Source organism: Drosophila rhopaloa, unplaced genomic scaffold (genome assembly GCF_018152115.1).
Source record: "Drosophila rhopaloa isolate 14029-0021.01 unplaced genomic scaffold, ASM1815211v1 contig_163, whole genome shotgun sequence".
In the NCBI taxonomy this organism is placed as follows: domain Eukaryota; kingdom Metazoa; phylum Arthropoda; class Insecta; order Diptera; family Drosophilidae; genus Drosophila; species Drosophila rhopaloa.
Window position 1 is genome coordinate 9,611,049 of NW_025335043.1, and position 22,214 is coordinate 9,633,262.

The window sequence follows — 22,214 nt, forward strand, 5'->3', positions numbered from 1 at the left end:
CATTTTTTTGTGGAATTTGTTTCAGTTCCTCGTAGTACGTTACTTTTTGTTTACTTTACGCATCAGGCGCAACTCGAGAACGTCTGATGTTTGTTCTTTGGCACTGCAAGTCGTAAAAAGTTTTTTGTGTGCGCTCTGTGTCCTCGGCTGGTGTCATAAAAGTTGCATAAAACTGCACAGATTTTTCAAACAGAGTGTCGTGAAAAAGTTCCGGGGATATGCCTTAAATACAATGGCGCAGCTAAACGTACGTGTGTATGTATGTTATGTCTCAAAGGATCGCTTTAACGTGACCCTTGCCACTTGCTTTAAATAGCAAGACGTTTGTACGTCATGTGCTGGAAAAAAAAACGGCTGAAAAGAAGGGAAAAATGGCGCCATCGCATGTGTCAGGATTTAATTTTGATAAAAGCTTTTCCACACTTTCACTCCAGACCTTTGACGTGCACCAGATAGTGCCTCAAATCAATTCCGTACACATTTTCCAGGCCGCAACCCTGCCAGCGAGACGACAATTTATTTTCATACCGCCGACGTTGGCCTGTTGCCAGGATTGATTCTAGCTTATCAGTTAAAGAAAGGTCCTGGAAAAAATATAATTTGAAGATTAAGAATTTCCCTGAGTCGTATACAAGAGATTACCATAAAATGAACCAATTCATTGCATTTTAATTGCATAACCAGAAAGCTAGAATAAATAAAATTAGTGAACCTGGCACTATATTTAGTGTTACTGTTAATAATTTAATAAATAAAATTGATCTGATTATCACTTTAATAGTTTTAAATAAGTAAATCCCAATAAAAACTGTCAGTAGTTAACTTTTGTAGTATGTTAACTTTTTTAATAAATTTCTTTATTCTTTATTCTTTATAAATACTGAAAAGAAAACAGAAATCAATTCCATTGCTGTCCAATATTTATCTTAGCCACCTTTAGTCAAACCCTTTTGAATTTCCATCGATTCCACACCGAATAAAATACAGTTGCCAGTTAATTATTCATTGACATTTATTGATTGAATTTGATAATGGTTTTTCTGCAGCATTTTGTTGAATTTACATTGAATATGTGTTAAGGGTTTTCTTCGTTTTCGTACTTATTTCTCCTGTCGCTTTCGCATCGATTTGTTTTGATTTGATATAAGCTGTTGCACAGACACACAATTATGCACCTAGGGTTAGTTAACAGATTGCAGTGTTTGCTATTTGGATATCTGTTCAGATATTTACGGAGGGGAGCTTAGGAACCTGAATTCTGGCCCGTTGGTATTTGCAATACACACACATACGATTTATATGCACTCACGTTTAAAAAAAACTATATATTTACTTTGCTTTTCAGTTAGTAGTTTTTCTTTCAAAATATTTGTATCAAGTTTCGGCGGTGGAGTGTTTTATAGTTCTGTCTTGGCATACAAAAAATACAATAGTTGTAAATACTTAGTATCTGGGGGAAAGTGTGTGGTTTTTTGTAAAAGTCCGCTATAAATGGAACGGGAAAATAAATGTTTGTAACGTATATTATCGAAAATAGTTTCCGTTTTTATTTCTGCTGGTCGACTGCAAATGTGGCAATTAAAAATATTTTTATTTGCATTTTCATTTTCATTCTGTATATGTAGGAGGGCTTTTTGTTGGTTTCCTTTGTATTCTGTAACTAGCACAACAATTGCACATTCAAATATGTATATATATATATAGTTATAGTATAGGGTTTTATGCTTGTTTTGGCCTTGATTTTCAATAGTTTCAGTTGCTTGTGGGTTTTGTTGCGGTTTGGGAAATGCGTTTGGTCTCTTTGTTTGGCCAATTTTCGCATTCCTTATCGGATTCGCTTTCAAATGAAAATTTCACATTTGTTTATATTTATCCTACTCTGCTCGCGATTTACATATTTTTTAGCTAGTGCTAGTAACATGAATAGTTTAATTTGATTTCATTTATTCTTGTTTGCCCACATGTTTGTTTGAATTTGTCTATTCGATATTAGGAAATTATCATAGGTACACATATCAACATAGTAGTTATGGTTGGTTAGTCCAGCAAACGCTTGCCTACATTTATGTTTATCCATTTAACTATTTATTTGCATACTGGTTTTGCTGCACAAAGTATGGAAGATAGCAGTTGAAAGTGAGGAGTTTAAAATAACGAGTGCCCTTGGAAGATACTGAGTGAATTAGGAGCTTTAGTTGAACATAGCATATAGAGCATTTGAAATTATGATTGTACAGCGTTGACTCTACTTCGATGTTTGTCCCTTGGAGATCTTAACTTCTGTCGATGTCTTGGCGATGGCAGACTAAATAAAGTTTAAGAAAAACCGAACTTATTCAACAAAAATTACAGTAGTAGATTCAGATGTTGAAAGGCTGTGCAAATATTTCATACCAAACGATTATCTTACAAACTAAATGCTTGATTACCGATTAATTATTAATCCATTTATCTATATATTCATATTGGTTTGCATAATACTCCATTCATTTGTAATTAACAATCATGAAATTTCTTGCTGATCGCTTGAGTTAAGTGTAAATATTAAAAATAGTTGTAATTTGACTTGGATTTTCATTTCTTTGTTGTGCATTTCTTTAAGTAGTTTAACTTTAGTTTTCTTCTCTAAAATTGTCCTCAGCCACGCCCACTGCCTCCTTTGCGAAAGGTATAAAAAGTACTTGCATTTAGTTTACAGTTTAGAGTTATACAGTTTCGACAATTTTGTTTCTTTATTCATATGGGTTTAAGTTTAAGTTTAAGTTCCTTCATTATAGAGACCATTGTATATAGTACAAAATTTACAATAGAAGCGAGACCTTCTGGGGTGGAAAAACCAATTGGGGAGGGGTGTTCGTGAAAAGTGTTTTTTTTGGTAAAAGTTGGTGGGGATAAAATGGGGAAAAGCCCTAAGTTGTGTATAAGCAAAAGAGCTGAAGGCTGCCTCTCGGGGGACAAGCGCGTGTCTAATAAATTTATACAAAATCTGTGCTCAGAAAATAGTTTACAAATATACTTTAGACTTAGTTACACTGTCCTTTGGGCGTGATATAAAATGTACAAATCATGTACATGCATCTCATGTATTTTCATATATATTGTAAATAGCTTTCTCCTGTTTGTCTGGATGTGATTATGTTCCGTGTGTGTTTGTTTGTTTGTTTGTTTCTTTGTTTGTGTTTTCTGTTTTTTGGGGGGTTTCAAAGAAGCTCAGAGTTACGCAGATTTTTGATTGTTTCTTGGCGTTTGGTAGAAAAGGTGCTGAACTGTCCTTTGTATATTTAGGTATACATGTTGCTGATATATATTCGTATAGTTTAAATTGACCCAAAAAATGTGTAGTAATCCGCAAATCCTTAGTTACATATCTTAATCGTGTTTTTCGTGGTAAAAGTCTTCAAAACGCATCTGGGTGCTGGAGTAGGTAGCTCGAGTTCAGTGTGTTCGTACATGAGATTTTGCTGGCTAATTCATTTTCTTTGATTGCCCAGTTGTGACAATTTCAGCAATAGGCTTGGCTTCTAATAAGACCCTAATTTTTGTTTTTTAATTTATCCGTAATTTTGTTCAAGCAACGTTTAGTTTAGAGCAATGGGAAACGGAGTTCCCATTTCCTGCCGCTCGTCACTTTTGCACCATTTGAATTTCGATTCTTCGCTAACATTTACAAACTGAAGAGAAGGAGGAGTCTTTGTCAAACAACTAGATTAAGTACAATACATACAATGCTGGATTGGATACAATTTAGCTTTGGTTAAGTTATCATCGTCGCCATCGATGCAATTTCATTGATCGATCCGTTCAAAACGTTTTACAAACGGTTCGTTCGGTAGTCCTGTGTTCATCTGTATCTATCCCTCTTAGAATCAATTGATAAATCGCGCCTTTTGCTTGCGCACAAAATCCTGGGCCTGTTTGTCGTTGATTCGCACTTCGAGGATTTGCAAAATAGGATTGCCTTTTTTGTGGGAGGGGAAGAACATTTTACATGGCATCGAGCAGGAGATTTGGGTTGTCAGGAAATATTTAACTCACATTTATCCTTCTGCTCCATGAGTGGCAGTTCGATTTGCTTCAGCCCATGGAAGTTGTCCACACTTGTGGAGTAGTCCGCCACCCCGGGAATGTTGCCCAGTGCCAAGTAGGCCTCGCCACCGAAATCGTTGGCCGTCAGGACATCGTGGTCCATCACGGTGAAGCAGATCATGGCACCCTCGGTTAAACACTGCTCCAATGTCACGGAGAACTCAAAGCATTCGTCGAACACGGGGTGAAGAGTGCGCTAAAGTTGGAAAATAATAATAAAAAAATTAATAATAATTACCTACGGCTATGCTCAATTTAAGATATATTTCGCCTATACGTAGAAAACCATTTAAAATATTTTCGTTTCATTCGATTACTATTATTAATTCGAATACTTAATTTTGTTATTTTAATTTTTAAAATGTGTTTACCCTGCTTTTCAACTACGAACTTTGAATTTAATATTTACTTTTATGTGAGTTTTTTAAAGAAAATCGTTTAGTTTTAATGTGGTAAAATGTGGTAATTTTAGACTATATAGTAATTGTTCTTCTGAATTTTATGATTTTGTCTCAGAAACAATGATAATTATAAATATTTAATTGAATAAAAATAAAATAAATTTGTTGTTGTAATTTGAAAAATGCGTTTACCGTGTTCTTGACATGAAACTTCGAATTTAATAGTTTAATTATATCTGAGTATTTGTTAAATGTCCTTCTGAATTTCGAAGCAATGTGAATTATAAATATATAATTGAATAATCACCTTGTGCACATTAGTCTGCTGCTCCATGCAGTGCAGAAATATCCTCCGTGGCAGAAGCTCTATGACCACGAAGGGATCGCTGAAACCATTCGGATCCAGAGGCACCACATCCCTGGCATGCAGGACCTCCACGCAGAGCGAGTCGTGGTTGAAGTAGGCCCTCACGGCCAGGGATCCGTAGGGTGAGGGCATGACGGCCATCAGCTGCTCCCTTAGTCGCTGCATGTAGAACATGTCGATGAGCCGATCCGTGTCCGTCTTGTGGAACTGCAGCCTCTGCTCGATGCGCCAGAAGTCCTCGGTGTGCAGGCACTCCAGGAGCAGGCCCTGACCCTCGGCATGGAAGAAGTCGATGAGCAGCTGCAGTGCCTCGTACAGACGCTTGTGGAAATGCGTCGGCTTGTCCGTCTCATCGCCCGTCTCCATTTGGCGGGACATCTCGCCCAGAACCGTTTTCCAGATGAATCGCAGCGAGCGATTGAAGTTCTTGGTGAGCAGGGCGCTGTTCAGGGCGGCCAGGTGGCAATCCAGGTACTCCAGCAGGGGCACAATGGCCTGGTTGGCGGGCAGGGAATCGGGTGACCAGGCCAGATGGAACATGGCCTTCTGCAGGGACATCTGCATGAGGGGGGCCAGCTTGGAGAGGATCCTCTCGCAGCGGTTCTCCATGTGGGTGAGACTGGACTCGAGCAGATTGTCGGCCGACTCCTCCAGCGGCTGTTCATCGGATCGAAACTCGGCCAGAGTGCGACGCACATACTCCACATTGTTGACCGTCACGCACATGTCGTCGGAGCACCGGAATGGACCCTGCTGCTCGTAGTAGCCACTGTCCGCCAGGGCGGTGTGGATCAGGTCGCAGTAGTGCATGGCCGCCGAGCAGACCACATCGATTAGCTGCGACTCCATCATGATGGCCGTGTCCTCGTCCGGCCAGTTCATCACCTTCCAGAACTCCTTGATGTTCAGCAGCGTGCTGGCCGTGTCCACCGAAGAGCTACTGTACCGCACAATCCGCTCACCCTCGCAGATGGCGTCCATCCTAATGGCCGCCCTAATCCTCTGCAGCGCCTTCGCCTTGCTCACCATCATCCAGCGCTCCAGCGTCGGGATGAACCACTCGTGGCTGTTGCTCAGCGCCAGCGGCTTCTCCGGCGGCTGTGGCTGGGCGGACAGGTGTCGCTTCAGCTGGCAGAACTCCTGCAGGGCCAGGAAAAGCTCGAACGGCTTCGTGTCCACCGGCTCCGCATCGCCCTCGAGCACGGCGTACTGGGAGAGGTTCATCCGCACCCCGGGCACCTGGCCAGCGGCCATCCGGCTGTACACCTCCTCGCCCACCATCGCATCGTATTGTTTGTAGATGATGCTGAAGTACTGGATGCCGTTCGTGCTGCGGGGAAACAAAGGGGCGTTTACGTGGTGGGCCATCGATTTATGGGATTACTTTGGCTCAGGGGTTTCTGAATGTTATTGCATTAATTACTTCTGTGGCCCTTTTACTTTGTTCTGTCTTCTTTTCTGTGTTATTGAACTTAAACCTGGCTGGCCAGTAATTTAGGTTACAGAAAATAGGGAAAAGACAACTGAGAAGCTTAACTATCGATTTCAGGTTGATTTGAAAACCTTAACTACATCATTTGATTGGTCATTTAATGACGATTTTAACACTTTTTTAAGAGATTTTTTGTTCTAATTTCGCCAAAATACGAAACACAGTCAAATGAATGGCTGTTTTGTGCAGCTGTGGGCCTAAACTATCAATTTTAAATTGATTTGGAAAAAAACAATTTTTCAACCAATTTTATAATTTTTTTAAGGGCTTACCTCATGATTTTTTGCAAAAATTTACCAAACATAAAAAATTTTAACTGTGAATGCCATTTGATTGCAAATTTAATGACGAATTTAACGAGGTATCACATTTCACTATGTGACCATTATTTTCCAGGGTTTTGGTCAAAAAGCCGAAACTTAAGTGGATATTGTCCTAATTTTTGTCAATTTTTAAAAGTTTTTTGTTCTAACTTCGCCCAAATACGACTCACAGCCAAAAGAATGACTGTTTTGTTCAGCTAAGGACATGAGCTATCCATTCTATGTTGATTTGGAAATAAAATATTTTTCACCCATTTTTCCATTTTTTATAAGGAGAAAACTCATGAAATTTTGACCAAAAGGAAATTTTTTAGCTGTGTATGCCAATCGATTGGAATTTTTATAACGAATTCAACGAGGTATGACATTCCAACATGTGACCATTATTTTCCAGGATTTTGATTAAAAAACCAAAACTCGTATTGATTGTTTCGGGCTTTTACCTTAAAAAACGAATTATAGTATACGTTTCCCATTGCTTTTAATTTATTTTTCAAAATTTCTAGAAAATTGATTACATAAAAAAGTCATGACTAGAGATAGCCCTTCAAGTCGTCTGTTTGCCTGAGGCAGCAAATTATGGCTTCCTGAGTTTAAAGCGGGGCAATTAGCCCGTAAGTAAATTTTGCTAATGCTGCCCGACTCGGAGCTCAACACTCAACACTCAACACTTTGGCTGACAGCCTCTGGACATTTGTTAAATGCCTCGTCAGGATGTCCGGGCTGCTCGTCCAGCCAAAAGAAAAACGGGCAACGTGAGAGCATTTTTATGACAGCGCAATTAATTTGGGGCTTATGTGTGTAAGCCACTTGATGTCCTCATTAAGGTCCTTTTATGGCCACGCTAACTGGCAAATATGTGACTGATTAGTCCGGCGGGAGGACCAAGGACCTACCTATAAATGAAGCGTTATTGAAGCCCTTCCGGTTTCCTTTCAATGACGTAAAGTGATCTGTGCCGTTAGCGGATCGATTTATCATTTAATTTAAGAGGTATTTTGAAATTGTGACAAGAAAAAATTCTATTGGCTCACTCTCAATGAAAAGTAAATCACATCTTATCAAAGGTTCTCTTTGGGTATGATGAAGCGTTTTTTGTATAATTAATTCACTACAAACCCCAAATACAAAGCACATTTGTAAATATTATAAACATCATTTAGATGAGCCAATCATAATTATCTTAATCCAAATAGGAAAGCGAGTAGCACGGGTAAATTGATTATTTTTGACAAATAAAACGAAGTATTGATTCCTCTGTGTAAATTCCATAAATATATGTTTTCCCTCCGGCACTTAATTTAAATATTTACCAATCAAATAAGAAGAATAAAGCTTTTACCTGCTCAATGAAATGGCTTCGGTCTTTACATTTACGAAAATAGTTGAGATGACAAACAATTCTCCAGAGCACTCCCCTTCGGGGTAACTATTTCTAGAGCTATATTCCCAGCGCTGCTGGCAATCTGTCATGACAACATTCTGTGGCCCTCATTAATGCTCGTTAGCTTTATGACTTTGACTCGGCCATTTGACAAATGCCCCAACTGATTAGAGAACTGGCAACTGTAAAGTGCTCCGCCCCCGGCGACGATGGTGGATTAGTTGGAATCGAATGGAATGACGCCATTTGGGGGGGCTTACCCCATTCAATTGGGTCAACGTCAACACCGAGTGCAGTGTTCACATGGTAACGCGGATTTGGTGCGGATTCCCATCCCCATTGCTTTACTTTTGTTAAACTGCTCGGGACATTTTATTTGTTCGGTGGGAGTGTGGACCTTGGACCCGTTTAATGGGCCACACGTGTGCCACATACTCAAATCCAGTGGCAAGGTTGCAAAAAGGTAACTAAATGTGATATCCGAAATCAACTCACTTGTCGAAAAGGGCATGATAGTAGGTCTGTCCCAGCTGAATGTCGGCCGTTAATGTTGTTACGAAATTCGATAATGGATTGGGCAGGCCCTGCGATTCCCGCATCACCGTCTGGCCCCACATCACGGATCCCTTGCGCAGGGCGTTGACCACCTCGCCCCTCACGCCCTTGTTAAAAGGACACACGGCCCTGAAGGCCCTCATCGAACCAAGGAGTCCCAGGCAGCGCAGCAGGAACTCCAGGCGAATCAGCGAGGGCGGATTGAGGGCGGGGAAGATGTCCCGGTGCCGACGGATTTGGTTGAGGGAGCGCTCCACGAAGCCGTTCATGGCATCCGCCAGCCACTGTTCGAGATCCCGACTGAGGGCCTCCTGGTTCGGCTGGTTCCACTGCTTCTCCACGTCGCTGAGCAGCCGGTGCAGGAATTTGGGGTCCAGCGGGGTGGAGCGATTCAACTTGGCAGCAGCCACATATCTGCAAAGGCGAGAAGTTTAGGGAATTAGGATTTGTGGAAGTTGCTATTAAAGAAAAGCTTTAACATAATGGAAAATTTGGATAAAATATAATAACCATTTGTAACCATTGTAAGATAGTTAGTTCTTACACATAAGTTATATAACATATACCACTATTACAAAATAAAAGCAACTGTTGGCATAGGTATATTATAATGTCTTATTATTTTATGACGAGAATTAGGCGTTTGTATTCGATGACCTAAACTACATTTACTGTTGATTTCTAAAAAGTATATTTCATAGCCAATTTTTGCATTTTTAGTAATGGTTAAAACTTCTCAGCTTTGATTCAAAGGTTTATTCAAATTGCTCTTTTATAGGAGACATGTGAAACAAGTAAATTAACTAATTGTAAGTTTAATTGATAGAAATTATTAAAATATTTTAAATATGGTTTTCTACGAACTCCTTTGTCTCTTTATACTTATACTTTCCCTGCTATTAAAGTTATATAAAAACGCACCTGGCCATGGCGCAGTGTAAGTCCGAGAGATCCGACTGCACAGCCAACTGATGCAGGATGGTGAGAGCAGGTCCTGGCAGGTCGCCACACCAGGTCCACGAAGGCTCGTGCGTGGTGACCTCGTGCTGCATGAAGACCCTTTGGAGCTGCTCCACCTTGTGGATCTGCTGCTCGTGGTTCTCCTCGGCGACGGTGCTGCGATCCTCGCGGGTCGAGAGCCACATCTTGAGCCGGATGCGACCCTGCACGGTGCTCCGATGACTGCGTGCCTCCAGCTTGAACCAGGCATCCAGTCCGGTGGATGGGATTTCCGACAGCGGAATGTTCACGGAGCCCAGGAAATCGTCCTGGGAACCCTGACGAGCCGATTGACACACCTGCTTGAAGAACCTCCCCAGTCCACGAACTCCACGGACCTCATTCAGTCGCGAGACGGCGTCCAGGACGCAGCTTTCGTCATCGTGGTCCCAAATGTCCAGGTGGAAGGTGTCCGTATTGATGTCATCTATGTCGCTGCAGGAGATAATTCCAGATTCGAATAAGTGATTGCAAGATTTATGCACTTCATTAAATTTTAAAAGATTCACACATGTTAGCATGTGTTTATGGTTTTTCCTAAAACACTTGTCTGGGTTTTGCTGCTCCATTTAATTTATTACATGATTCATTGCTGTCTTTAAATTGAGAACACTTTCCCTCAGGCTTGCTGTTTATTTCTCAGAAAGGACACGCAAGAAATTTTTAAAATTCTCCTTGATTCGTAAATAATATTTAATTTGTTATTTTTTTGAACTGGCTTTTCACAGTTTGCAAACCAAATTAAATGTATTTATTTATATTAAATGGTATAAATATATGTTTAATTTGAAATGTAAATATAAACCTGATTATTTATTGGTATATCAGGGTATTTTATATTCGTATGAGTAGCTTTTTTATTTTCCTATTCCACTTTTATTGTAATTGCAACATAAATTTCATTGCATTTCTCATCGAACATTTCATTTGTGCATTTGTGTTTCAATTTTATGGGAAATGTAAATGAATTTCTTTCTTTTATGCCTTACAACTCGTAAATTACATACGATATTGAAACGAATCGTTGAGCATGTGACAGGGCTCAGAGTCCACAGATGCCAATGATTTGTTTGAATTTCTGCGTGGCTGTGGCCTGGTTTTCTCATTTATCAGGAGGTCAGGCGCAAATAATGAATCCTGCCTCCTTACTTAAATTTTATATATCTACAAATCTGTCTTTAAATGTGACGGGTGTCCTGATGATTTGGCTATTAGATTTGAACTTACAACTTGAACTTCTCGTTCCATTTGGGCGTCAGTGTGTGGGGCTTGATGCTGGTCGCCTTGATGAGCTTGGCCGGCACCGGTCCGCCCAGTGAGTCGCGCTGCTCCCGCCGTCCCGCCTCCCGCCGCTTGAAGCTCAGCCGGAAGCTGTGCTTGCGGTGCGGCGGCGAGTCCGTGGCGCTATTGTCGAATCCGCCGCTCATGTCCGCGGAGAGGGCGCGCGGCGTCGGCGGCAGCGGCAGCGGCGACACGGGCGGACCGCCGTTCTCGTCCGGCTGGATGCCCAGCATGCAGTACGGATCCGAGAAACCTGTGCAGGTCATAAATAAATGAGTAGCATTAGTAGTGCTCGAAAAAATCAAGTAGAATTCTATTCACAGAACGGACTAAACGGAAATACAAAGAGAAAAATATTGTGCTCACATTAGGAAAGTTGATAAATGTGATCTCAATGAAAGGGATCAAAAAACATGACATAGATTAGAATAGAGTAGCTTAATGCTTATAGTCTTTATGTTCTCTTATTGGCAGATTTAATCATTATTATAATTTTCATTATTTATCTGAAATCTAACATAATCTAGCTTATTTCAAGGAAACTTAAATGATTTATTATAATCAAAAATAGTTGAACCTTGTAAAGTCAATGTTTCTATAAATCGAACTAGTCGTAGTGATTTTGGGATTGATTTTTTTGTGTGCAAAGGAATTTGTTTGGAAGAAATTTCTTTAGCACTCCGGTATAAGCGAAAATTTCTTAAAAACCCGAAATTTTTAATACGAACTGTATGGCATTTCAATATAATTCTATATTTTTGTTATGGTTAAATACCAACTATTCATTAAAATGAAAAACTAATATCATTACAATATTAAATATTTATTAAATTATAATTTAAATAATAATCCAATGTACACAATGATTATTTAATTACAAGACCATAAATGTGGCATAATGTAACTGATATTATGTTTTTATCTCTCTGAAGGACAAGACAAAAAGAAGGGAAAAGGGGGGTGGAAAAGGGAGGGGTAGGCAAAGGAATGGGAAATGGTTTCGCATTAATGAAGAGCTCGCCTGATGACATTAAATGCCAATTAATGGCACTGCCCGCGGGGATAACGTGGCGTCAGCTGGTCCCAGTCACACATTGCGTATGATTAACATTTCATTTGCATAAAGTGCCTCTCAATTATTGAGTGCCTGTGATTTACGCGCACAGCAGCCTCAGATGTCCGTTGCCAAGATTAAGATTTTTGCACGAAGATCCCCATAATTGAAACAATTACGCTGCCTTGGGGACAATTTTCTGTTATTGGTATTATTTCATGGCGATTAATTTAATTGGGTTCAAAATGCCAGCAAATAAGACCGGCCCATATCCGATTGCCCAATACTGATTAGGTACTAAAACCGATTCCTTCCGATTTGGATTTACTTTCAGTTGGTTTTTCGCCGGTAAATCGATTACGCCACAAAAATGATTCATTTGAAATTCAGACCCGTACATCGAGGCAGCCATTGTAATGGGCAATTTGGTTGTTGCCTTTCATGCTTGACCAATCTGCAAGGAATCACTGGCTGCTAATGAAAATCGAACCGAACCGAACGAAACGGAACTGAACCTGATTCTCCGCTTTCGCAGCTTATTTGCCAATCGAGAATGGCCCAAACAAAAGCAGCTCTCGCTCTCATCGGCCACGTTTCATTGGCAACGAGTTGTTTGCCATCTGCCCAGGGCCCCATCCTCATCCTCATCCTCATCCACCGGATGCCTCATTCTGGCCTATTTGGTGTTGCCTCCAGACGGTGGCCGTCATCAGTACATTTAGCAGATGGCAGACGGCACACTAACACTGCACTACTGCGGGGGGCGGTGGGGAATGGGGCACTGAATCACTCGGGCGGTGGAAAAATGCTCCAACAGAAGCAGACGTAGACGAAGGAGCACTCAACGTATTCCTTACACATCCTTGAGCACATTAAAATGCGAAATTGCGTTGCCTTCGATGAGGCTGCTGCTGCTTCTGCACAGAGAACAATTCTAAGTCTTATTTTATATAACTATAAAAAGCTGGAAATTATAACAAATATAAAAACTATTATTCTTTTAACAGAGTGCGGATGGATATTTAAAAAATAACTAGACTTTTGGTAGGTTGGTAAATATTGGTATCACTATAAAGTCATCTCATATTAATAAATGAAATTTAAATTAAATAAAATTTAATTCTTCATAAATAGTGAATTGCAAATAAATTGATTTAAAATGTTTTATAAAATAAAATAATAGCTCCTTTTCTTATAGTTTGCCTAAATCGAAGTAGAATTAGTTAAAATCACAATAGAAATAAGAATGCAGTGAAAATTCTCAGTGGCTTAATATTGTATTGTGCTTCTAGTCATAGTTATTCTACCGTATTTTGAAAATCAGCTTTTTAAGTTATTTAAAATCAGAGTAAAATTAATGAATAAATAAGTATTAAGTGAGATTTCTCCCCGTGCATTTCTATTTCTGGTTGTGGGGCTTCTGGCTCTCGAGCATAATGAACAAAATGGGAAGCATTAAATTGCAAATTTATTGAACGCACACTGCGATGGAGCCAGAAGAGGCATAACCAAAACTGTAGCTTTGACTTGGACTTGGATCGGAAGGGAGGACAACGAAATCGCTCAGAACATACCATATAGTATGGCATAATTGGGGGAAATAGTCAACGCACATGGTGCCTCAGTTTATGGATGGCTCGTTTGGCTTTTTGATTTGCCCAAGTGCATACACACACGCACCGCCACAGAGCTTCATAATGCAATTACCGCAGTAGTCGCCGCAAAATCAATTTACAAACTAAAAATATTTACACACTATACATAGATAGACAGATTGACACATTGGATGGGTGGATGGGGGGTGGATGGGGTGGAAAGCAGAGTGTGGAAAGTGTCGATTGTGCGGAAAGCTGGTGGTGGAGGAGATGGCTTACCATTGGCGTCCTTTGCCTCGAGGCCATCAGCTTCGATTACCACCGCAGAGAGTACGATTATCTTTGGTTTATCCTCGGCGGAGGCGTGCAGCAGGCGATAATGACGATCCGGATTGACACCGAAGGCGCGCTGTGCGTGCAGATACATTTCGTCCTTGTAATGTGCAAACTGTGTTCGCCATTTCCCATTGCCAAGGCGAAGAAGCATGTGAGCCACATTACGTATACGCCGCAAGTTGCCATGGGGAAAAGTAAATATTTTATAAATTTAATTTAATTATATTGTCATTTATCTGTAAATATTTTGGGTGTCAACAAAATTATATTTTCATTTAAGACTGAATTTGCATATTTTGCTTTGGCAGAAAATTCATTTATTGCCCCCCTTTTCAGCCACCCATTAAACAGAATCCTGTTTTCGTTCATTCTCTTTTCGTTTTTCTCTCATCTCTATTGATTTATCTCCCTTGAATTTATTAGCCTGTCGACTTTTGATTTAGATCACGCTTCAAAAAGCGCTTTCATCACGTGGATGTTATTTTAATTTGATTGCTTTCGCTGCAGTCAAAATTATGAATTATAAAAGTGCAAACAGCCTGCATTCAGTGTGAGTTGTAAATGAAATTCTAATTACATTATTTTTATTTTAATCCTCTTATTTAGAAGATGACGGGCGTGACTGCCGAAATCCAAATCAATGATTGGGTTTCAGAATGAATAATGAGCAGGCAGAAAATGTGAGACAACTGGAATAAGATTGATTTGGGTATATTTGCAACACACGGAATTTTTAAGCAGACAAATTAAATATTCCTTCTCATGTGTGCTTTGCAAGAGAAGGAACACATTTCTGTTTAAAGCTCCATTTATCAGCTTAAGTTTAACCTCATTAAGTTTATAAGCGAGTTCCCTTATTAACGCTGCAAATAATTCTTTATAATTGAAAGTAATCTCGGTTTCATTCAAGGGCAGCTCAACTCAGTTTGTTTATCTTTTTAATGAACACCACTTGGGCAGATTATACCTAAGCAACCTTCAACAACCAACATCTGTTCGTGCAACTTTCTTGCACTTCCATTCCGTTATTACTTTTATATTTTATTTTTTCTCTTTTCATTAATTTCCATTAGAGCAGGCTTAACCCTCTGATGGCGCTGGCCGGGCAAATCGCATTTATTTGTAATTATTTACCATTAAATGCAGGAACTCGAGCGCAGAGACGGCCAGGCAATAACTTTGCTGACATGGCCAACTCACTTCCTCGTTCCCCTGCCCATTTCTCTATCCGCTTTGCGGGGACCCGCGAGATTTGACCGGTTTCAACTCAATCACAGCAGGAGGACGAACGTTATTTTTCCGCTACTAGTTGAAACTTTTGTTATGCTGGCATAACCTTGCCATCCAGGACTTCACTCCATTCCACTCCACTCCACTCTACTCCATTCCCATCGGGGAGCTGCTCAAGTTTCATTAGTTGTGCACTGGGCGTCTAACAATTTTCTTACTGCTAAATTAAAAACGATAATTGAAAAATGAACTCTAGTTAAGCTGGGGCCCCGGCCATTGCAGAAATATGGTAGAAATATTGGAAAATTCCTTTTCAAATGGCAATCAGCAATGAAGAGGAAAAGTAGCACATTTTTAATTGAATTTTTGCTCCTCGACATCGACTTGAGAGCTCGGAAACGAAATGATGTTACCCCTGCTCCTTGATTTCCCTTCCTTAGTACAAAATCAGCAAATCCCGGAATGTGTTTTCTTGCCTTTGGGCAACCCGAGCATTAATCATTCAAATTGCAAAACGTCTCAAAGCCTAATGCCGGCGATTAAGCCTTTCAATCATGTGGTGTCCCCGGCCTGAAGGCAAATGTTTTTGGTATCCCTTAAATCGCCTTAATTTGTGTAATTTGCAACTATTTGCATAACTCCCCCGAAAGTCCCGAGTCCCGTTTCCCGTGTCCCAAATCATAATTTTATTCCAGGAGCAACTATCCCTGAGATATTGATTTACCTGGCCGCCCGGAGCCGGAGCACCGACCGTGTTGGCAATGGTGTGCAGGACCTCCGCGTACAGCTTCTCCTTCTCGTCCTGGCGGTCAATGGTCTCCTCGGTCGCCGGCGGATCACGTTCGTTCTCGGGATTAGCCTCGGCACGTGCTTCGGCGGCACGCGTGGCCGACATGCGACGATTTTCACGTTTCCAGCCGAGCGATGTAAAGTTCTCGAAGTACGAGCCGTCCGTTTCCTGAACTCTGTGAATGGAAAATGTATGAAAAAATAGGGTTATATATGTGTGTGTGTGTGTGTGTATTTTTTATAGACTCTCACTCGATTCGATTTCAAAGGATATTCAAATCAACTGCTGCCGTTGTCAGTTCGGTGTCTGACTTTAATTGGCACTGTCAATATGCCGTTGCCAACATACAAATGTGACATTGCCGTACCTATTTCAACATTGATAAGGGTCGTCGCCTGTTGCCGGGGACCACTCGGCGTATGCTTGATGCCCCAAAGCGAAGGCTTACCCTGAGCCGCTAATTGTATACAAATATTCACCAGTTTGCATACAGATAAAAAATATTTTGCACAATGGAATGCTTTTTAGTGAATGTTTCAACCTTTAAATATTTTGAATAAATTTGACCAGGATTTAAACTTTAGATGGTATAAAATATATCTCAACATTTATTTGAAAAAAACGACTATTGCTTTTTCAAAAATGTTTAACTTTAATTAATATTATATTAAAGAAATAGAATCAACGGTTTTTTTTCTAAGCATTAATAAGTTTTTTAAATTGAATCAATTTAAATTTATATTGAGTATTTTTAATATTATTATTGAAAAAATGATGAGCACTTAAAATTCAGGTTTTCTTATCCAGATTGCCTGTTTTTTCACAGTGCATAAGGGATTGAAACTGTCTGTGCTTGGGTCCTAACTAGGGCTAGTCACGATAGTTGATGCTCTGCCTAATCATTTGATTTGCAGCCCCCTTCACTTTTGCAAAAGCCCACCGGATTTATCCGAGCAGCTGTGGCAAAAAAAGTTGGTCAAAACTTTTGCCCACTCAGCAGGGAAACAGCTAAGCGGCTTAACTTTGTCGCCGGCGTTGATGATTTTTTACGTTTACGTTTATGGTGAAAAATAAACTGAAGAGACCCCCGAAAGTAGGCAACACTTTCTGTCGGCACTTTTTGCCATGGTCCCATAACACTTTCCGTGAACACCTCTCGGTGTTAATACACACTTTTATATATAGACGTGGGCATGGGTGTGTATTTCGGGGCGGGAGGCGTGTGAAAATGGTCAACATAATTGCCGTAAATGATGGGGTAGACTCAGTCAGCCCAGGACACTAACTGCATTGTCTGAACTTGTCCCTCTCGAAAGTTGTTTGTAAAAAATTTAATTTTAAACTTTTCGCCCAGCTGTTTGTTTTCCTTTTATTTTTCTTCTTGTCGCTTTGCTTTGTGATTTCATCGCTTACAGAGACACTCAATTTCGGTTTCAATTTTTAAGATTTTTCACAGTTTCCTTCTACCATTTGTTTTTTGTGGCTCAGGGAAAAGTTCTTGAGGAACTTTTTTTTATTTCTTTGGCATTTATTTTGTCGCAAATATTTATTTTGTATTTAACTTTAAATAAACAATTTTCAGTCGCAAAAGTTTTTTTTACAACGCATACTCTGGACTTTCCAGCACATAATTAATATTGGTTTTTAGTTTTTCTGAATTTTAATTCATGCTAAATAATTTATAAGCATCAACACAATGTTGATAACAACTTATCTGCCTCTTGACACTGCGTTCGTTATTTATTTCCATTTTACTAAATTTAATGCCTGTGGTGACAAATCAATTTTGTGGCAATTTTCAGTTAATGCATAAAATATGAAATTTCGTACATCAATTGGATTTTAATAAGCTAAATGCTTTGGTTTGACTTCCTAATTGTAGATGAAATTTCTTTTTAAATGGATTGCAATTAAATGCAGATAAATCAGACAGGTGGAAAATTCGTTAGCATTTCGTGAAAAATTAATTTGTAGTGGTCAATATTCGCTCAATATTGTTGAAGTGCTGCAGGTGAAAAGTTTACAAAGCGTCACAAATTAATTTCATCCTCGAACAACTTCGTTACGAAGAGGCCAATTATGCAGGAAAGCCAAGCATGTTAATGGATGTTAAAAAGTTCTAGACAGCCCTCTTCAGAACGCATTTCACACTTTCGGCTCATCAAAACCTTATATTTCTTTTCGCCATTCTCCAAAGTAAACCTCATTTTCGGGCTTAATTAAAAGTAACCTGTGATCCAAAACTCGCGACGAGCGCACATTTCCAGGTTAAGCAGATGCCGCATTATGCAAAGTGGCAGGGCTGGCTTTGAGCCACAAAGTCGATGTTGCAGCGGCTGGAGGATGTTGCACCTGTCAGCCAGATTCTTGGCCACATTAAGAGCAATCTAGGCGCTCAAGGACCAAAGGGTGCCTTTAAGTCTCCCCCAAAGAACAAGACTCTATACGATGGTTGTGTGTGTGGAGGTTTTTGCCCCAAAATAAAACTTTTCCACACTCAAAAGGTTTGGCCCGCATCCGAAGTTGCCATGGTCTTCTGGTTCGTGGGTGGGTGCGAAAGTTTCTTTCCCAAATTTCCACACCGAACTAACTGAAAGAACTTTTGTAATTACGTAATTATGAAGGTCGAGCGGTAAAGTTTCGTTTGGCAATTCGGAAAACAAATCGAAAACACAACTGAAATTGAAGTACATTAATTAATTGGTATATAATTTTATTTTAGCTGCTCGGCAGTTGTGACTTTAAGTTCCACCCGCTTATTTACGGCCCAGCAAATCCCAGAAGAGGCTCATTATGCCAGCCTATTTAATTTATGCATTTCACATTCGAATACCTCTGTCTCTCTGCACGCGTGTGTGTGGGCGTGTAAATATCTGGCAGCCAAGTTTGGGCAAAATATTAGCATTTCCCTCTGTGGGTTAATTACCTCCAGCAAACATGCTCAACCGAGGCCTTCTCGTCAGACAGGCATTTAATTTGCCAAAGCCATTCGCACTTCATCAACTATGCATTAGGATGGCCCCAGCATGGACTTGGTATTTGGACTTGGATGTGGATTTGGACTCACCCGGAATCGGAGCGCGGGTCCACTTCGGGCCAACTCAGCCGGCGTTTGCAGAAGGCCAACGGGGGACGAGGGGGCGGATCCGGCTGGTGGAGCGGCGAGTTGCGCTGCCTGAAGGATCCGGTTCGGGGCGGGGCCAGGCATTCCAGCGCCCGCGACTGACGACGCGACTGGGGCGTACCGCCACTCCCACCGGAGGCGGATGTCGAGGGACTGCCGGGTCCCGCAGCCCCACCTGGTATTTTCGGGTATCCTTTTGATAGAGAAAAAAAGAAGGGGTAAAAGCATGAGCAAAATAGAAGGGAATTAATTTAAAGCAGGCGGGAAAAATATGTATACAATTTAATTTTTATTTTTATCTTGTTTGATTTGGTTTAATTGGGGAAACATAAGCTATTTTCCATTAAAAACTTATTCATAAAGCTTTTTAATTTATTAATTAGCAAACTAATGACTAGTTGTGTGGGCCAATAAATATATTTGCTAGTTATAATTACCAACTTATTTATAAAGCTTAAAAAGGCCTTGAACGAATTTCAAACTAAATCTAGTTATGAATTTAATTCACACGAATATACCAATTTATCAGTAATTTCATTAAACTACTCGTTTATAAAATTGGTGTTTAAATATTTAGATAAATTTAGGAAGCAATTTTAGGATGCTGCAAAAATATATTAACTAAAATATTGATACCGATTGCTAATAACCATTAAATTATACATTTTAGGTGTGTCTTTTTGTGGGTGTTTTTAACTTTTAAGAACATAACTTTTCTTATGGGTTTCCTTATTAGATTAGTTTATATAAATCAATTTAAAGCTTGAGCTATTTTCTTTAAAAAAGTCGATCTTGCCAACTACAAACAACTTAAATTTAATAATTAATTACTGTTACTTAAGGAAACATTTACTTAAACAGCAGGAATTCTTATATATTCGTTAATATCTTTGTTTTGTTTTCTGTGGTAAAAACTACTTTAATGAACTTTCTTCTCGAAGCAGATTGAACAGTTCAAAGTTATACAACAAGTCGGTTGTTGGAAACAGTTTCCCCTGGGCCATATCCCATAATTCCCACAATGCAAATATCTGCGGCACACAGGTAGATGATGGCTATGGCTCTCACGAAAGTCAGGTTGCAAACGGGCCAGTCAAAGTCAATGTGGTGCGATGTGGTGCAGGGTGGTGCAGGATGGAGCAGGGTGGTGCCGTGTGGTGCAGTGGTCCGTGCTCAAGGCAACGGCAACGGCAATGCAACCGCAGCCCGCAACCTTGACATGCATCTCCTGCGGCTCCTATATATGGTCCCGTTTTCACTCCTGGTCTACAAGGACTACAGCTGGCTACACAGAGTGCATGGTTTCGGATGGAAATAGCACACCATTACTGTGGCTTCGAAAAGAAAGCTTTTTTTGGCCACGGAGCAGAGAAGCCATGACTGACTGCAGCCAGGAAAAAGGACCAAATATGCACAGAAATTTCGGTTTAGTTTAAAAGTGTGCAGGAAGCGTAAAGTCAAAGTTGGACTGCCACTGGACTCGAATTGGAAAAAGCGCTTACACGTTGATGGCTTTTCCGGGGTTAAAGAATTCCCCGATGGCCAGAAAAACCGCTCGTTCTTGGCTCGTGCAACAAGATAAGCCAATTTCAATTTTGATTCAAATGCGGCAGACGTCGGTGACTCAAAATGCCAAGTTGGCGATGTCGATGTCGATGTCGATGTGGATGGCAATAGCAATGGCGAATGGCTTTAACGGAAAGCTGCAAAGTTCAGGCTTCGGCGGTTTTGTGGCCGGGACACGCTGCTCTTCCTGCTGCGTCTTGACATTTAAATGTGTTTGCATTTGCCAACTACGACAGAAACAACAACCTCGAACATCGTTTAGCTTGGCAAACAAGTTTTGCATAGCCAAACGGAGCCAAAGCGGAAACGAAGCCGCACAAGAAGTCACATATGCATGTTGATTGCTTTTGCTTCGCCAGCCATGCTGCACTGGGAAAAACGTATTTCAGAAACTATTGATTGAAGTCCTATTCACGCCTGAAGGGTATATTTTAAATTATAAATAAACAATCTTGAATTACTCTGAACTTCTCTGGGGAAATAAAAACATCTAGAAGCCAGAACACTGTAGTTGCCTATATGTAGTTTTTAAATATTTAAATTGGTTTAATATTTTAGTTACTGCCAATATAAGGATGTGTTGACCAAATGCTTAAAAGATTTGTGTTGCTCTTGAAACGATTTCCTTGAAGTTATAATGACTTAACTTGAAGATATAAAATAAACCTTTATTTCTAAATCAATAAATGTTCTTCCTGAATTGTTTTTCTCTGTGTAACATCCACTATCATCCACCAGAACCAACTGGCACCCCATTGCGGTGGCTTTTCTGTGCATTTGTTGATCCATATGCGAAAGGCGTTGCCGTTTCCCTACAAAACATTCGGCGACTGCGAAACTTTGGGAGCATTTGGTGGCTGGAAAGACATGTAATGTAATTTTCATATTGAGACCCGATGACGATAACGTCTGGCGGATTCAATAAACTTTTTCATGTTTACCATCTTTGTGGCACGCATACGCAAACAAATTGTTTTGGGCCAACTTATGGCGACTGATGGAAAGTAAAAGTGAACTCAGTGCCAACTTAAAGGTGAATTTTACTTTTCTTTTTAGGCATTTCTAACCATGTTTACTCAATATGTCCCGAGGGTGAAAGCCACATCGGAAAACTCCATTAGCAACTTAATTAGGACAAGGCTGTTTTTGGATTTCAGCCAACCCTCTCTTTTTATCTGCGAGAACGTGACCTTTGGCAAAGCGTTTATCACGCTTAGGCTTTTACAGAGAGAAAACAAATTTAAGGACTGCTAGAATCAGCAAAAGGATTTAAATACATGAACACCAGACAGCTTGATATTTTAAATCAATTCAAATGGCAAATGCTTTGGGTAATAGAACTACCTGCCTGTCAATAGTTAAATTGTATTGTCAATATTAAATCGTTTAATTTGACATTATTTATTGTTGCGATCTTGCCCAATTGCATATAGAAATAACCAATATATTATTGAATTTTTCTGTTCCTTGAGGGTCCTTAAAAAATCATTTTGTGTAATATTTTTGACGTGTAAATTATTTGTAATGTATGTAATCTTATTGTACTGTTGCAAAAGACAAAAAATGTTAGCTTTGAAAAATGTTGTTTGGATAACAAACTTTTTTCAAATTTTAAATTATTGTTGATTATA

The 22,214-nt window shown here is 40.0% G+C and overlaps 1 protein-coding gene across 3 annotated transcripts in view; it reads right to left on the reverse strand.

The window, feature by feature from the left end:
• Positions 1-994: 994 nt before the first annotated feature.
• Positions 995-22,214, reverse strand: part of LOC108043413 (BAI1-associated protein 3) — a 62,458-nt gene continuing 41,238 nt past the window's right edge. For all 3 annotated transcript variants that reach the window (XM_044457578.1, XM_044457580.1, XM_044457579.1), the window contains 9 exons: positions 18,961-19,210; positions 15,828-16,068; positions 13,817-13,985; positions 10,835-11,141; positions 9,530-10,042; positions 8,549-9,022; positions 4,795-6,184; positions 4,036-4,282; positions 995-3,958 (listed from right to left, as the gene is read on the reverse strand). In XM_044457578.1, coding sequence (XP_044313513.1) covers positions 3,867-3,958; positions 4,036-4,282; positions 4,795-6,184; positions 8,549-9,022; positions 9,530-10,042; positions 10,835-11,141; positions 13,817-13,985; positions 15,828-16,068; positions 18,961-19,210 — 3,683 coding nt within the window. In that variant the 3' untranslated portion in view covers positions 995-3,866. The remainder of the gene's footprint in view (positions 3,959-4,035; positions 4,283-4,794; positions 6,185-8,548; positions 9,023-9,529; positions 10,043-10,834; positions 11,142-13,816; positions 13,986-15,827; positions 16,069-18,960; positions 19,211-22,214) is intronic.